The sequence below is a fragment of the Salarias fasciatus genome, chromosome 19 (genome assembly GCF_902148845.1).
Source record: "Salarias fasciatus chromosome 19, fSalaFa1.1, whole genome shotgun sequence".
NCBI classification, from domain to species: Eukaryota; Metazoa; Chordata; class Actinopteri; order Blenniiformes; family Blenniidae; genus Salarias; species Salarias fasciatus.
Window position 1 is genome coordinate 12,824,032 of NC_043763.1, and position 17,604 is coordinate 12,841,635.

The window sequence follows — 17,604 nt, forward strand, 5'->3', positions numbered from 1 at the left end:
TAATATGAAAAAACATGTAAAACAACATGGATTAAATGATAGTTTTTTACTTTTTCAGTTTTTTTGCCTTTTTGTGTAGCAGGGGGTCGGATTATCCACACAACGGAAAACCAATCAATCAAGAGCACCAACTGATCACAACTAAACTTGATATATAAACACTTTCTCTGATTTTTTTTTGCATATTATTTGAGTTAGGTCAGTGCTGCATCCAGGTTTTCTTCGACATCCACACACGACAAACATAAAAGTGGCAATCGCATGACAGCCGGGTTTAATTAGCGTGACGAGTGTGAACTCACTCCGAAAACACGATCTCCCTGTATTGATCACATAGACAGATGTTGCAAGAGAAAAACAACACTGACGTAATTACAAGCAGCAGATGTGAGAAGCTTGATCACGGAGAAAAGCACTACCAATTCACAGAGACTCTGTACTTTTAAGGCTCTTTAAATCTATACTCCACTGAGGAAATTGTATTTGTTTTTCTTGGAGCTGAAATTGAAGAAAAACAAACGTTTGGCCCGAGGCCAGTAAAGGAACATGTACTGCATTGCTTTATGGAGGTCATAAATGTCTTCACCAATTTGTCCTATAATTCTTAAGACAAACTGCAAACCATATATATGGTTCATTGGAATCTATATTGCAGAAAGAAAGGATCTCTCCAAACTTTTTTAGACAATTTGTCTTTCAATTTCCAGAGAATTGGCGTCGGATGAACAAGTGTAAATCTTAAAACCTTTCTAAAATGCAGCACATCAAGGTCACAGCTTCTTCTTTTGGCTACAACACGATCAGCCAAGACATTACACAAAGAAGGAATTTAGCCATAAATACTGTAAACAAATAATCTTCATAATACTCAACAGGTAGAATGATGTCGGGTGTTTGATTCTTCTTTACTTAAATAAAACCTCAGTGTCCAGCGTCCGACGCTGCTCTCAATCTCTGAAAACACCAGGAACTCACAAACGGACTGTTCCGCCTGCGGGCGAAACATCCCGCTTCGATAACAGGATTCATACGTCTCTGCTCTTTCGTCCCGGTGATACGGTGAGTTCTGTTCAACAGAGGAGTTCAACCGTGGCCAGTGAAAAGGTCGACGCAGGGGCGAATACACATCGCTTCCTCCTCGCTGTCCTTGCTGCAGCTCAGTTGGATCATAACCGTTAAAGGTCCCTGATCCAGAAGAAGTCCCCCTGCCCAGACAGTCGTTGGTGCTCTTGAGCAACACTCCGGCCGTTTGGATCCACCGCTGCTCGTGCTTCTTTCTGCTCCGGTCTCAGAAAAACCTCCCTTATCCCACCAAGAACGCCCCGAAGTAGCTCGCCCTCCCGTCCATCTCCATGGCGCTGGCGTTGCTCACGCTGATGAAGAGGCGGTCTGCTGGCTGGAGGAAGGCGGTGCCGGCCTGGTGCAGAGAGAAGAGGCCCGGCTCCGGACCGCGAGGCCAGCAGGCGCTGCGGGACGACTTCATCAGCAGGATGGGCACGGTGTAGGAACTCATCTGAGGGAAGCAGCACGGGAGACGAATCAAAACCTTCTGGCAGGGAAGGCTCACATTCATCTGATCAGCATGGAGAAGGTTTTTAGAGGAAAGCTTTTATGTTTTTCCAGGGAAAGGACGAAGAATGTTCAGAGTCAATATTTCTCCTGTGATTTCTGCCTATGTTCAATTTGGACATAAAAACTTTTGGAAATGAAAACATCCACAGGCTCTGAGACGCAGAGAGCCGCACATAGAATGTTTTTAATTGTCTGAATGTGACACGAAGCTGGAACTCAGGCGCCGTGATGAACTATCTCCACTGGTTGCGCGTGTGCATGGAAATGAAGCCGAACCTTCTTGTAGATGTACTGGACCAGCTGTGCTTCCTCTTCCTCCCTCCCGTCCCCCTCCGTCTCCCCTGTGGACGGCAGTCTGAAGTAGGTCTGGGCGTAGATGTAGTAGAGGCCGGCTCTGGGCACCAGCAGCTCGCCTCCCCTCAGTTCCATGTTCTCCAGGAAGGACGGACCCCTCTGGCTCTCCCACGCCCTGATGCGCTCTCCCAGGTACCCCCTGCTGCTCCTCGAGCCTGCAGTAGCACGGACGATCAAACGCATGGATTTATGCAGCCGTTCTCGCCAATGTGAGGCTTTTTCCTTTAAGACTGTCTTGTAAGGACTGGTTACATTTACAGTGTTGCTTTGGACTGAATGAGAAACAAATGCTCACTGAGCGTCTAAATACTGTTTACAGATGTGCCCACAAACCAGCAGGTGTCCAAAGTAACAACAGTTCAGGGTTTTCAACAACAGCCAAAATGTAAAAAGAGTAAATCAGGGAAAAAAAATCGATCATGACTCCCACTGATTTGACAGACTGTGTGCATTCTGTACATGTACATCTTCTTCTTCTGCAGTTTCACTGCTCGGGGTTTCCATTATAGATCATAACCTTCATTTTATCGTATGCGTCCTCCTTCCTCACACTATAATCGCCTGCATGTCCTCCACCGCTACAACATACGAGTACATCAATATGCAGGAAAAAAACTGTGGATTGTCCATGAATGCTGCCCATGACATCAAGCCAAACGAAAAAAAAGACACATCATACAGTGTTTGCTGCCACAAATGCACAAGAATGTGATGTTCTGTTATTGGAATCCGAAAAAGTTCATGTGCATTTCTTCTCCTAAAGTTTTTTAAATTGAATTTGTTGAGTTATAGTACCTGTGAGGAGTTATTTACTGTGATGGTTCACTTCTTTGTGTTTTAAAGAGTCCTTGGTGCACCTGCTAACCCACTGTTCAGTTACATCAACACAACAATCATTTGCTCTTGGCGAAATAACCAGTCTCAAGAATATACAGTAAAATCATCTGGAAAACTTTTTTTTTTCTGTTTCTAATTTCCTGACAGAGCGCTGATCAGCTCCTGACTCACTCAAACATCAACCATGGGAATCTCCAGGTTGTGAGGAAGCAGCTGCCATCTGCAGGTCCTGACAGACATGAAGGTATGAAAGAGGTAACTGAATCTGAAAACCGCCTGGGAAGCCTCCGAGCAAATTCCTCACCGAGTGGTCCAGTCAGGCATGTAGGAGGGCGAATATAGGGTTCAATACATCATTGTATTATAAGTTGAATAGTTTTCTTCCTGCTAAATCAACGTCTCCTCACTCTCTGCTGGTGGAGGCTCTATGGATGACACCGCCCCGGTCACATGCGCTGCAACTTTCGGAGGAGGGACGCCTCTGCTCGCAGGGTTCAGGACAGGCAGCCCCCCCGTCAGCTTATCTGTGAAGACAACAGGTATTGCATATTTAGGTGGAAAAGTCACACAGCAGGCTATTAGCAGTGACGGATTGTGTGATTGTCCTTCTTACTTTTCATGGCGATGGACATCTCGTTCTGAAACCTGTCAGCCATCCTCTGAAAGACCCCAAAAGAAATGAAAGTTCATGGTAAATGTGCTATAACTGACATGAAAATAAGACATTATAACTGAACGAATGACATTACAATCAATAACATTAGGTAATACAAGGAACCCATGTTTCATTCAGTGTTTATTGTGTTAAAATTGTGATGTCAGCTTTTGATCAGCTGGAACAATGTTATTCCTCTAGAAGTGAGACAAAGTGATGCATAAAACCTGATGTTTTCAAATTATGATGTCAGTTATGCTGGTATATATGAACATTTCCCTCTGAAAAAGCTCAAACACTGCAGATCGGATCATTCCTGAGCAACATTAGAAAGAACAACCTCAGGAATCTGTCCCCTGGTGCTTTCAGTGTGATAAAAACAGAACTAATGAAACACGTTTGGTGCGAATGGAACAAAGATGAATCAAAAAACCTTTTCTATGTGGTAGTGGAGCTGTTGCGTGAACTGCCAGCAAGGGTCGCTCCTTTTGTCCTCGGCTGCCAGCTCTTCGGATTCTGAGTGAAGATTTGAGTTTATGAGACAGGAGACGCCGCTCCGGGAAAAACTCTCCTGCATCTGTCAAGTATATAAAGGAAATAAAAACCAAAAGTTTGATAGCCAGATATGCAAATCATTCTCTCTGCACATGTAGCAGTATTATGAATGAATGAAGGTTAATCAGACAATAGTATTCATGAATGATGAGTTTAAGGCTTTCTTCAACTGTTGCTTTTGAAGTTAATTAATCTCCATTACACCTGTAGAGCATATTAAAATTAAACTATTCGGATTTTTTCTCCTCTGAAGTTAATAGGAGAAAATATATCCTGCTGATATAATAATATAGAATAATACTCGTTAATAATAATAATGTGATCAACTGAGAGTTCCCGCAGGTGTGTTTCAGCCAATCAGAGGTGAGGGAACGCTGACGTCACCTGTATAAAAGGTTCGTGACTCCTGTTGGGGGCTCGTGAGGTCCGCGGGCGCGTGAAACGTGTTGCTCCAGGGTGTCACTCACTCACAGCCTCTCGGCTCATTTCCTCTCATTGTTTTCTGTTATCTACTCGCCCAAACTTTCTGCTCTCTCTCTGTCCGGCATTGTGAGAAAGCACAAACTCCAGCCGGGACTTTTGTTTTCTCTCCAGTCGGCCTCAACACCATTATCGACAATAACGTGAGTTTACAAGCTAGTTTCTGTATTAGTTAAGAAATGAAACACACTCATTCATGCCTCGTAATTAGGTCGTCTGAGTTCATGTGTTGTTATCAAAGACAGGCGCACTGTATCACTACCATCCCCCTCTTTTTATCGTTCCGGGTTGTAAACTTGACGTGTCAAACATTAATTTCAAGGATTCATTCTTACAAGTGTGTCTCGAGGAAATTCTTACCGTGTTCAGCACTTTGTTGAAGTACATGAAGCTGACGGCCACGGCGATGGTCTGCAGCAGGATTGCAGCCAGCGTGATGAGCCCCAGACACTGCACAGAGGCAGAAATGGCCATAATAAAAGTGATCGCGGCGCGTGGACTGACTCCGTGTTAGATCCGAGTGGAGGAGCAGGAGGGGAAAAACTCTCCGAGCCAGGCAGGGCAAGTCAGATCAGGCTTCTCTGCATTTCTTCAGAGAGAGAGAGAGAGAGAGAGAGATTTGGAGGTGGAGCAGGAGCAGAGAGGAGGTATGGAGCATTTCAACAGCCTCAAGATGTCACTGTTATTGAGACAGCAGTCAGCAGGCAGCTTTTCATGCAACTCCAGGAGGCGTTCACGTGTTGTTGTGAATGTGAAAACTTTGATCTTGTTTAAATCCCTCATTGAAAATGTGCAAATCGAAAAATTGCGAATAACATTTAAATTTAAGCTTGAAATTATTTCTTGTGAAAAATGGGGGGGGAAAAAATTAAATCAGTATTTCTTTAGACATTTTTACTTGTTGGAGCCTATTGGAGCCCAGTTCTCTAATAGGCTTCAACCCCCTTTAAAGATGGTCTGTGCGTTATTATTGAGTATGACTGTATTTTATAACAATATGCTATTAAGAAAGAAATAGATTCAGTATGACTAAGTAGACTTAATGTGTGCATGCTTGATAATAAATGCTGCCACTTGGCAAATGTGTACAGTTCACATATTGAAGTACTTTTTTAATAGGTTTTTTTAGGTCAAAGCATCTGGTGCATTAAATGGGATTCGGAGATGGATTGCTACAAGGGCCAAACATGATGCTGTTTATGCTATAACAACTTCAAAAACAGGATCTCTCGCAATAAATCATCAGAACGACTTTGTTTTTCTTCAACAGCCTACAGAACTTCAAGTAAACGGAGAAATCAAAAATAGATGCACAACTTACCAAATATGGTCACCTTCTTTTTAAAGAGTGCTCATATTTAAAGAAATAAATTATTTCCATGTAACTGCAGCTTTTAATTAAGCTTTTAACTTAGATGGGTTATATCTAAAACACCAAATGGAGTGAAATAGGCAATTTTATTTTGACAATGCAACAGCAATGTATTTTTGATTTATATGACACACTTTTTTTTTTGCTTGACTTGGAATTATTTTAGGCCATAGGCCACAACAATACAAAATATGGATGATTTTAATGCTTTTCTACAAGTAGCCACCACTAACCTATGTGCTCTGAGTCTAGAAATAACAAATCTACACACTTTTCAGTGGCGGTTGCTGTTTGAGATGTTGCCGTTTCTTGCGTCACACAGCTCGCCTCTTGCTGACACACAGTCAGTCTTTCCTCATGGGATTAACCAACAGTTATACTTGTTTGCGCTGAGTGAACTAGTCCATCCATCCATTCGACTAATGCTATCATGCACGATAACTTTGACAGAACAGAAGATGACTTTAAAACCTCTTTTAATTTGCTCTACTTCCCACAGAGTAGCCATGCGTCCCTCACAGAGGAATTATCAATGATTTTCTGTTGTCAGGAAGTCATTAAGTCCCTCTTCGCTTGTCATCACGATGTCCCAGCAACAAGCTACAGTCGACTGAATTCATTTACTAACAGTTTTCAGCCTGCACCCTCCTGTGCTGTAAAGAGAGCCTTTTTTATGACTTTCAGTCGGTTTCCAAATGTAGAGCAGCTGAAGCACAAGAAAAAAATGTGCTTACTGCAGAGAAGTTCGTGGGGTTCGTGCAGTTCCTGTCAACAGTCAGTGGAACAGAGATGTTCATAGGGGAATTTGGCCTATTTTAAGTCTTTACTCTTTTGTTGCATGTTTTTCTATCTTATTCGAGTCAACTTGCTTTAAAAGTCTGTCAGTGGACATACTGTGGAGAGGCTTTTTTTTTTTTTTTTTTTTTTTTTTCTTTTTTGGAGAGATCACTTAAAAATTCTGCTCTTTTATTATAAGGCCTTTGTTCCTGTGCAGCGCACCACTGATTACAGTGGTGTATAAATGGTTTGCATTTGTCTCTTAAGAGATATTGCTGTAATAATTTTGATGCATTGAGGACATCAAAGGTCATTTCAGATAAGAAATATTACCGCTCAACACCAATCTGAAATCACTTCAATGTAGCTGGTTACAGAGGACTCACATAACCCCATCAAACTGTACAAATATCTAATGGCGGTTTTCAATATCCCTTCTCTGAGGAAACATTTGTGCAGTCTGGCTTTGATTACAACAGTATAAAAAATGTTCTGGCAAAAGGTTTTGAGTGAAATTACAAGTAATTTGTCTTTGTTTTTCCCACTAGACCAGGGATACGCAACCCCAGGCCTCCAGGGCCTGCATACTGTATGTTTTAAGTCTCTCCCAGTTGCAGCATAGCTGATTGCAAAGAGGGGCTCGTAACTGAGCTCGATAAAGACAACGACTTCAGACTGACACATGCTGAAGGAGGGAGAGAACTCAAACATGCGAGATGTCAGCCCCAGAGGACCGGAGTTGAGTACCTCTGCTCTACACTGATATACAGTATTTTTAAAAGCAGACTGAGTATTCATTGGAAGAAAGCCATACGTCTAGATCCATCACCGCTGTGACTCCAGCTGACTGTAAGGTACAGAATCTGATCAGAGGAGATCAGGAATGAAAAGAAATTTTATAAATGCTGGAATGATGACATTTACAAAGAGTAAATCACATTGCAAAAAGTAATCATTGCATTTGGCCACCAGTGAAAGGATAAATCAAATGCTTGTTTCAGACAGGAGCTATAGCCGATCCTCACTCCGCTCCAATAATCCAGTGCCCGCCGTTCATTTTCCATGCATACTGCATTTCTGTCAGTGTTGGGAGAAACACAGCAGTGAAAAGGAAACTGCAAATGCATGTTTTTGGACTGAGGAAGAAAACTGGTGTACCAAGAAAATATCCCGTGCGTAGAGAGGGAGAACATGCAAACCCGACACAAAGAGAGGGGGAACAAACCCCTCCTAGAATAGATCGTCTCACTCCGAGATGGAAGTGCTGACGGCTGCACCACTGAGTGACATGGGAGAAAACCATCCCATCACATTCATCTTCTGTACGGCTCCTTCCTGTTTGGGGCCACATGGTGCTGGAGCTGATCCCAGCTGATCCCTGAACTCCACACACTCAACTTCACTCCCGCAGGCTATTTAGGCCCAGCAATTAATCTCAAACACGTTTTTAGGACTGTGGGAAGAAACCAATGCACCTAAAATTGTTTCTTGGATCAAAAACATTTCTCAGTATTTGGCAATGGAGCAAGTAAAATCACTCAAGCTTCTCTTGGAAGGAACTTAAGCTATCTCATGGCATGGCAACAAAAACTACAAACAAGCCTGAGAGAAAAACACCAGGCCAACAGTGCAAGAAGCCTGGACTTCAGTCCAGAGCAGGTAGGCCAGCACGAGCGCCTGAAAGCGAGCTACAAAAGAACCTTTTCTTCTCTTTCCTGTAATTGTGAGGTTGATATGAGAGAATGTTTGCCGCCTATTGCCCATTGACCCGTCATTGTTCGGGCTCCAGTGAAGTCCCGCACGCCGTTTGCCGCTGGGGACTCGTTCAGTCTTCAGAGTGTAACCTTCGGTGATTCTCAGTCATTCCTGAGCTTTTAATTCCTTCCTTTTCCAACTCCTGCTCCATTGTCAGCGCGAGGAAGTGAAAGTGGAGCGAAAGGAGTTCGCGGTTGCTGGATGTGAACAAACCTCCCCACAATCCCAGCCTGCGTTAAAGCACGCCACACAGATTTATAACGGGGCGCAACTCTCTGTGATAGATGAGGAGATATACAAACCCTCTGCCATCTGTACTCCCCCCATGATGTGATTTACCTTCCCCTTAAAGCTACTTCACCTGCAGTCCTGACAAAACACATTAGATGAAGCTATTTTTTTAATGAAAGATAAATCAGAACAGCCCACTCCCACACCAGGCATTAGACACAGACGCTTAACTTTAAAGTAATATTGAACCGAATGCTGGACTTCTTGTATTTTTTCACATTTAATTTACATTTGAGGCTTTCACTACCCAACACTGGTGCACCTGCAACATTTGACCTGGCCTTGCATTTTATTTTATTATTTTTTATTTGCATTCAGTACTTTTTTACTGCACGTTTTAACTGGACACAATTTAGTTTTAGTGAAAATGAACGTTTATCTTCTAACCACAGCTTATAAAATGTGATTTCCCCTCAATAATTGCAATGAAAATACCCTCCTCTTGCAAATCGGCAAGAATGTATCCCTGATGTTCACACATTCGTGTCACAGCAAGTCGATAGAGAGGTGTGGCTCGATTCATCCGAGAATACTGCTGTACGTTCAAATGGACTTAACAGCAGGGGAAAAGGGAGCAATATGTTTGTTTTCTCCCCTGATAAAAATCTCAAAACGCGGAAAAGTAGGTGATAAAAGCTTCCTGTGTTCCCATAAGTGAGTCATTACCCAGGGTTGTTAGACAGACGGAATGGAGAGGATGAGTGATATGTTAAAACAGTTTCACCTCAGGCGAGGAAGACGATACCCTGAGAGACATGCCGTTTGCTGTTTGACCGTCCCACTGCAAAAAAGGCATTCAGCAGAAGAAGAAAGAAAGAAAGAAAAACTCATCAACCACTTGTGTAGAATCCTGTGAAGGATGTTTCATATCTTTACGTTCACATGGTATCGCCCGTGGACTAAAGCACAATCTTTGTCAGGAAACAAAAAGTGTGGTGCAGTTATTAAGGATGAACCATTTTCCAAAACCCTTCATCTAAAGTCGGCTACAAGAAACCAGAGAGTTCATGATTATTTTTGGAAATTAAAGCAGTTCCTCTTCCCACCCTCTTGAAGAAAAAAGTTTTGAATACCCAGAGGACATGTAATGGGTTTAAAGGACTCTGCCCTCCACTCCTCTTTTCTCTCCCTCGAGGCCTCTCCTCCCTACGTTCCTCTCAGTAAAGTCATGGAATCTCCCTAAATTCCTATCAGAGGACTACAGCTGCTCATTGTCCGATTTTTAAAACAAAGACGAGAGCTGGAAAAATGCTGCAGCAGCACAATGAACGCAGCCGGCTGCCAATGACTTCAGCTAATGTGTCACCAAAAGGGTGTTTTCCAGATAGGAAACTGCTGTTTGAGAATGGAGAGAGAGAGAGAGAGAGAGAGAGAATCAACTCACCCTAATCACTTTTAAATCACTTTATTTTGTGTGTGATAATAAAAATATTCAGGGTTCAGAGGTGATGTGAAGACCTTTGCCCTTTTTAATTTCAGAGCGATAAAAAGGGGGTTGTGATGGTTTTCAAATATCCATAAAGGTGCAGGGAGATTTAATGATGCACTGAGTCCAACAGATGGCACTGTTGCATTGGTTATGGATGCCACTAATGCAGGCCTGTCAAACTCATTCAGCTCAGAGGAAACTGTGGCCCCATTAGAGGATATTATGATAACCCTTTATTTAAGTGCAGAAAATCGAAATTCCTTCTGGAAACATTCACATTTAGTACATTTTTCATGAAACTGATTATTAAAACGATTCTCTTTAGAGTGACGCTGCTCAGGCCCTGTTGTCTGTGTGGTGTCTGCAGCTTTGAGCATGCATGTTTTCATAAACTCTCCCTCACAGCATGAATTTGATGGTCATATGTTTGGCTCTCTATTTGTGTATACCTGTGATTATCCCAAAAGAAAATACACATTTTTAGACCCAATGCAAATTATAAGTTATCATTTGTAACCAAATGGATCTGACAGGCAGAGGTTCTGCTCCCAATCCTGATGAAAACTAGGAAGAGTTGTATGTAAGGCTCAAGAAAATGTTTGGGAAGTGGATCCCACCAAAAAGTTAAACTACTGAGGAAGCTGGTGGGATAATTATATTGGAGAAAGCAATACTTGAGAATGCTGTCCCCTGAGCTTCAGGTCTGGATCAGAGTCGGCACTGGAGGCTGCTCGTCTGTCTGTCTCTGTGGCTGCCAGGAGGAAAGGACAACCACGGAGTTACAGCTTCTGGAGAACAAAAAAACCTCAAACCAGCCCAACAGTACCAACAGCGGCCAGCAACCAGCGAGCCAAGCATTAAACCAGGTTAGGAAAAAGGCCCGTCTGTTTTCTCTGTGAAGGTGAAGGTCACACAAAACCAATGTGTCCACATAACTCATGCAAGGTGACTTGGACGTGCTTTGTGTCATGAGGAACATGGGCCAAAGAAAGAGCCATTATATAAAATAATAAATTCTGAAGTAAATGGAATGAATCTGAAGACTTTACTTGATCCAGTGAGTGATCAGACTCTGGCTCACAGGCATGTTGTACCGCTAAATGTAAGTCTTTTTCCAGAAAGCAAAGAAGAAGGTGCCAGAAATTGAGCTGGATTCCAACAGAGGCTATTATGTTCTGCAAAATGACATACTGTACTGTCAACAAAGGTCAGCGTTGCAGCTTTTGGTTCCCCAGGCAGCTAGAGAAATCATACTTGCCTTGGGGCATTCTGTTCCCTAGGCTGGCCACCAAGGCAAGCACTAAAACCACAACACGCATCAAACAGCATTTTCACTGGCCTGCTCTGCTCAGGGATGTCGCTCAGTGCCAAATAACATCTGCTAAAATGCCCTCCAGAGCTCCACTCCAACCCATCACTGCCTGAGAATGGACACTGTGGGCCCGGGTGAAAGCAGCAAGACTGGAAAGCGTTACATGCTGGTTATGCCACAAAATACACTGAAGTCTTTCCACACAAGTCCATAAAAGTCACTTGCTATTTGGTCTGTATGGAGCTCCAGCTATGCTACAGAGGCTCATGGACCAGGCACCGTGTGACTTCACTAATTTTGCTGCAGCATATTTAGAAGGAGCGCTTGGAACATCTGATTTCTGTCCTGGATCGTCTTCGTGCTGCTGGACTGACAGTCAACAGATCAAAGTGCCCTTTTGCTGCCACAGAGACCAAATATCTGGGCCACGTTATCGGGAACACGGTAATAAAACCACAAGTCGACGAGATCCAGGCCAATGAGCCACGTCCTTTACCACAGAGAACAAAAACAGTTACTAACATTTCTGGGCGTGGCAGACTTTTATCATCATTTCAACCCCCAGTTCTCCACCGGGGCAGCACAACTCACAGACCAGGCCAAAGCCGCGCAGTAGAATCTGAAGGTGACGTCGTTCACATTTCGCTCCCTTGTTTCTGTTAGACAGACAGAAAACATTTCATATCCACGCCACACACATTTTTTGATTTATAATTTATTTGTCCAAATCTTACACTGTTTAAAAGGAGTGCCCACATTTTCACATTGCAAGACGATCAATGCCTCATTTTCTGTTGTATTAATTACGTTTTCTTTTTGAGTTACCCTCCTGGTGGGAGGTCTCATTCGGCATGGCGATGGATCAAAGACTCTTTAATGCCCAGAACCAATTTAATTGAATTGACCCTCAATTGAGGAACGTGAACGTTGAAGAGATGAAATCAGGTCAAGCTGGTTAAGTGCTCTCAATTCATAGTGAGAAGGGTTTTCTGAGTTTGATCCCGAGCCAGCTTAGTTTGCATGTTCTCTCTCTGCCTTGCTTGCTTGTTAGGTGTCTGGCCATATGTGTGAATTCATGTGTGTGACGGTCTCTGTCTTGTGAGGCACTGTTGACTTGACCGGTGTGTACACTGCCCTTTGCTCGATATTTAGCTCATCACAGAGCTCCACAAAATACCATTCCTACTTTTTCACATTAATTGCAAATAAAAATTTTAACTGATTTACATGTAAACAAGTCTTTCATTATTCAGTGGAGTCGAGGGTTATTCATGATGCTGGTGATAGAAGTAGTCGATCGTTGAGGTTAATGTGTGTGTGGCAGCATGACCTCACAGAATATTTCTGGGGTGAATACTGTATCGTGGGTCACCACCACTCACCCACAAAGGGGAAGTTTCATACATTTTTTTGGATTCACTCAGATTTTTGTGGAAAACTTTCCTTTTAAACAGAAAAAAAATCATTCATACCCAAATGGAAACTTTTATCCTCTTTGAAAAAAACAGAATACATCTGAAAGTTAGTCCCACTGTATACTGAAAAAATTTAGGGGGCACAAATTAGGGGAGAAATGTTGAAATAGCAGCAGAATCACACATCAAACTTAGCTGAAACGACACACTCTGCTGCCTGAGGGCTCCAACTTGTTGTTTTTCCAAAAGTATAAAATGTATTCCTCTTAGAACATTTATTGCTTGTGTGTTTGTGTTATGGATATTATGTATGACTGTACCAACACGGTATCTCCCAGTGGAAATGGCTGATTTATTTTCTAATAGAGGCTTGCGGCTGTAAAACCATTTTATGTATTTATTAAGTCTCTTAATTAGTTGGTCACAGTGTTAGTGATGCTGATGTTTGCCAGCAGACTGTAAACTGCTTGAAATGATTATAAAAACTTCACATGTATGCAGGTTCATGAGAGCCCTGAGCCCAGATAGCACATTTACGAGCCCTTTGGTAAGTCAATCATTTAAAGCAGAGGGCTAGTGCATTCATATAAATCAGTTACACACCCACACCCACACACACACTCACACACCTACAAGTTTTTCTGCAGCCAGTCGAGGTAGCCCCTGACTGCCCTCTTTCCTACTTCAAATTCTATCGGCCAGGCTACAAAGCTGAAACATCCGTGGAAGCCGTCCTCGTAGTGCTCGCTGGTGACCGTGACTCCCGCGTCTCTCAGGCGGCGAGCGTACATCAGCCCGTCGTCCCTCAACACGTCGTACTCGCACGTGAGGACGTACGAACGCGGGCTTTTGGCCAACACTTCCGAACTGGCCAGCAGCGGCGCCGCCCGGACGTCCAGCAGCGCCGGCACGTCCTTCACGATTCCGTGCGCTCCCTTCTCCACGACGACGGGCTGGTGGTCCTTCTTGTATTTCTGCTGCAGCAGGACGCTCCAGTCGACCCGCGACCTCAGCTCCGGGGTGATAGTGGAGCGGTGTAAGGCACTGTGGTTGTTCGCCAGCAGCTGCGGCTGCAGAGAAAGGTCAGCGTTGAGGTACTGCAGCCAGAACTGGACCATGAGGTTCCGGGACAGAACGGGCATTTGCTGGTTCTGCAGGTAAGATGGCGTGTTGAAGTCCAGGGCCTGGAGCACCGGGTAGATCAGAGCCTGCACGCTGAATTTCACACTCACGCCGTCGTCTGTGGAGATCTGGGAAGATACAACGAGCTGTAGTTTGGTATTTTCACCACGGTCACACATAGAGGAGGACTTCGTTGTACCTCCTGAGCTACCGCGGCAGCCAGGTTTCCTCCAGCACTGTCTCCTGCCACAGCCACGCGCTCAGGGTCGATCGCATACTTGCTCAGAACCTCTGGAGACAAGAAGTGTTTGGCAGCAGCGAGGCAGTCCAGATACGGCACCGGGAAGTGCACCTCTGGATACAGGCGGTACCTGCACACACAAACACCTGCAGTATTCCCCTCTGACGCTCTCCGGTACCTGACACTCTGCAAAACTTTGTATTCAATATTGGTATAGAAGGCATATCAGTCACTGTCACTGAGCTGCAGAAATAAAACTACCGTGTTCTGTCAAACTTACTCAACGGCGACCACAACAGTGTTGAGCTCGTCCGAAACCATCCGGTTGATTTGATCATACGTCCCTCTCTCTGAGGAACGTGAGATAAGGAACAGAGAAATGTCTCAGAGTTATTAGTTTACTTGGAAAACTGACGGCAAGGCACAAACCCTTCAAGCAGTTCTTTTATTGACGGATATATAAAAGTCTTTACGCAAGCAGTGGATGACAATAATCAGTACTTTGATGAAATTGTTGAATTGTTTGGGCATTTCCAGGGCGGAACAAGCCGTTATCTGATGGATGGCATGATAGAGGCTTAAATGACTGCAGCCTTGAATTATATATTATAGCTTTGAGCGAAAAAATTCCAGTCGCATCTGCACTCACTGGAACTGCCCAGGGCCCAGCCTCCTCCGTGTAAATACAACAGGCCTCTCCTCAGATGACCCTCTCCTCCAGCCGGGGGTTCATAAAGTCTCACTGCGACGCCGTCGAAGGTGATGTCCCTGATCTTCACCCCTGGGATGACCCCTCCGCTGGACTCGGAGCTCAGGAACTCCGTGGACTGCCTGATAGACTTGATGTAGTGGTCCAAGCCGAGCCACTGCTTCAGAACAGCCTGAACACATGAAAACGGACAAAAGGCTCATGAAACCTCCTAAATCATCACGTTGGCTGCTCCTCAGAATCCAAATTAACTAAAAATAGAAGTTAAACATAGAAAAACAGCTGAAAGGAGAGAGAGAAAAAAAGAAAAGTATACTTCTCTTTAACCCGGTCACCTCTGTCCTCTGTCTTAATGATATCTGTGTCTACTCGCTCACCTTTCACACTACCTCAGTCGAGGCCAGGAGACACAGCCGCTTGGCAAAGCAGAAGCTAAATCCCACTCAACTGCACTGAGACACGTTGACCTTTTAAGTAGCTTTATGGTTGATATCCACTTTTCCCATTCTGATTGAGCATCATGTTTTTATGGATATTGACCAAGACATGAGAGGCACCATGTTTGCCTGATCAGTGTTCCCCCTGAGATTCTATTTGTTTTGTGTGTGTGTGTGTGTGTGTGTGTGTGTGTGTGTATCTGGGCTTAATACACCACTGTTCCCGAAGCAATCGAGGCCACTTCTATCAGGCTCTTGCACACATCCAATAAATCTGATACACATCAAGTGTAAAAGCATGACAGGAGTCATGCTGCACGTGGAAAACACAGACACAACATTGACTTCTATTCCTCAGCTAGGACGTAAAATGTGGTTACATGGATAATCCAACTGAACGATGATTTGAATTGCATCTTGTAGCCACCTGACTCCATAGACTGGATTAGATTGGCATTAAATGAATGAACTTTATGTTCAGATGAGAGGAGGTGGTGTAACTTCAGACTGCTTTCACCAATCAGAGCTTCTTTATTTGGAGCATGTCTGAATTGAAAAGGCCGTTCGTGCTGGTTCATGAACACATTCTGAACAGAGAGGCTGTTTGCTTGGTGCTGCGGTTCCAAAGGAAATGCAAAGAAGCTTGATTAGTTCAGCAAGAAAATATATATCTAAAATGGTGCGATTGTGATCATATCTCTAAAATGGGCTCATTCCCATGATGCACATCATTGTGGGAATGAGCTACTGGCTGACTCAGACGACACGCTCGGTTCTGATGGATTTATTCAGTGTGCATGTAACAGAGACACTTTGATCTCCCAGGAAAGAAGATTCCGAAAATAACTGACCACAGAAAAACAACTGCTCCACTGAACTGTCAAATATGCCTCAACTTAACAGTTTCCAAGTCCACAATATACCAAACGTGTGAAAGAAAAATCCAACAAACCTGTTTCTGAATCATTTCAGTGAGAATGGAGGGCAGATGTTAAACACGGGGCTGTTGTTTACTCTGAGGCTTTGTTTACTTCACACACTATCACAATGAGGGAAGGGGGAGGTGAAGTGGAGAGCTCTCTTTTGACAGGATCTCTGGTTTTAGGCTGACTTGATATAAGAAGGAACTTCACTGAAGATGATTTGCTTTGTGTCTCACAAAAATCAGTTGTGATGTGTTGAATCCTGTTGGAAATCCTGACACAACAAGTATTACAAATCTAACGCTGACGAGCAAGAATATTACAAAAGAAGAAAGCAGATGTGGCAATTGTTGCTTAACCTCAGGGACTTACTAAATGAACAAAGATGCCAATTCGGAGGTTGTTGTACATTTGCAGAACCACAGACAGCTGTTAAATTAATAACCAACAGAAGTCTGTGTAACTCACCCAGCAGAGAAACATCTGACAGACTTAAAACCCTGTGATTTAAATCCACAGAGGCAAAGACATTTATGATATGAGGGAAATAAATAAATGTGGCTGTTTTACGCATTGCCTTGTAATCTGATTTAAATTGTGAAATGACTAAAGCTGTTCAGGGCAGGCCTGGGAGTACATGAGTCATGACACTACTGCAGGTTGTAGTGCTGAGGGTTAAAGTCTAAGCATTGTGTCACTGCATGTCCTGAACCTGCACTGCAGAACAGTCCTCAGCAACATGTACCAAACACCTCAAGTTCAGAACAATAAATAAAATATGTTATTCTCCTGGATTTGATATCATGCAGTTGCTACTTCACGTGCAATGAAAAGGTCTCCTCTTACCAAGTGGAACGTCGCCCTGAAACTAGCGTCCAACAGCATCAACTTCCAGGGCTCCTGGATGGCATCAGGCAGCGGGATGTAAACGTAGTAAGCCAGAGAGAGCGCTGAGACCACCGAGACCACCAGCGGCAGCAGCCTCATGATGCATGCGAGTGCGTGAGGGTGTGCGTGCGTGTGTGTGTATGTGTGTGTGTGTGTATGAGTGTGTGTGAGTGGGTGACAGCTTAGAGGAGCCAGGAGGACTGTCACTGCTGCAGGAGTACTTTGTTAATCTGTCACTAGAGGTCTGCAAGGCACAGCTGCATGAAAGGTATCACTTCCGGTAAATATTTTCAAAATTAAACACAATTTTCTAGATTGAGATTTTTTTTTTTTTTTAAGATGAGCGCCTGAACCACAGGGCAATGTTTGGCTCCCCTGCACTGAAGCATAATTATTTAATTTAATGCACATCTGCTCTGCTGAAATGTCAACAGTGTAATTCTCCACCTTGAGGTTTCCTTCATAATTTCCACAAACAAA

At 43.7% G+C, this 17,604-nt stretch overlaps 2 protein-coding genes across 2 annotated transcripts; both read right to left on the minus strand.

Moving 5' to 3' along the window:
* Positions 1-60: 60 nt before the first annotated feature.
* LOC115406288 (tumor necrosis factor ligand superfamily member 10) lies at positions 61-5,076 on the minus strand. The gene is made up of 6 exons (XM_030116190.1): positions 4,814-5,076; positions 3,852-3,995; positions 3,377-3,422; positions 3,171-3,287; positions 1,849-2,081; positions 61-1,513 (listed from the first exon to the last, which is right to left on the minus strand). The coding sequence occupies exons 1-6, from the start codon at positions 4,925-4,927 to the stop codon at positions 1,304-1,306; spliced, it is 864 nt and encodes a 287-aa protein (XP_029972050.1). The 5' UTR covers positions 4,928-5,076; the 3' UTR covers positions 61-1,303.
* A 7,089-nt stretch (positions 5,077-12,165) lies between these two features.
* nceh1a (neutral cholesterol ester hydrolase 1a) lies at positions 12,166-17,280 on the minus strand. The gene is made up of 5 exons (XM_030116945.1): positions 17,083-17,280; positions 14,817-15,048; positions 14,448-14,517; positions 14,126-14,297; positions 12,166-14,054 (listed from the first exon to the last, which is right to left on the minus strand). Exons 1-5 carry the CDS (start codon positions 17,221-17,223, stop codon positions 13,434-13,436), a joined length of 1,236 nt encoding a protein of 411 aa, XP_029972805.1. The 5' UTR covers positions 17,224-17,280; the 3' UTR covers positions 12,166-13,433.
* Between the last annotated feature and the right edge of the window lie 324 nt (positions 17,281-17,604).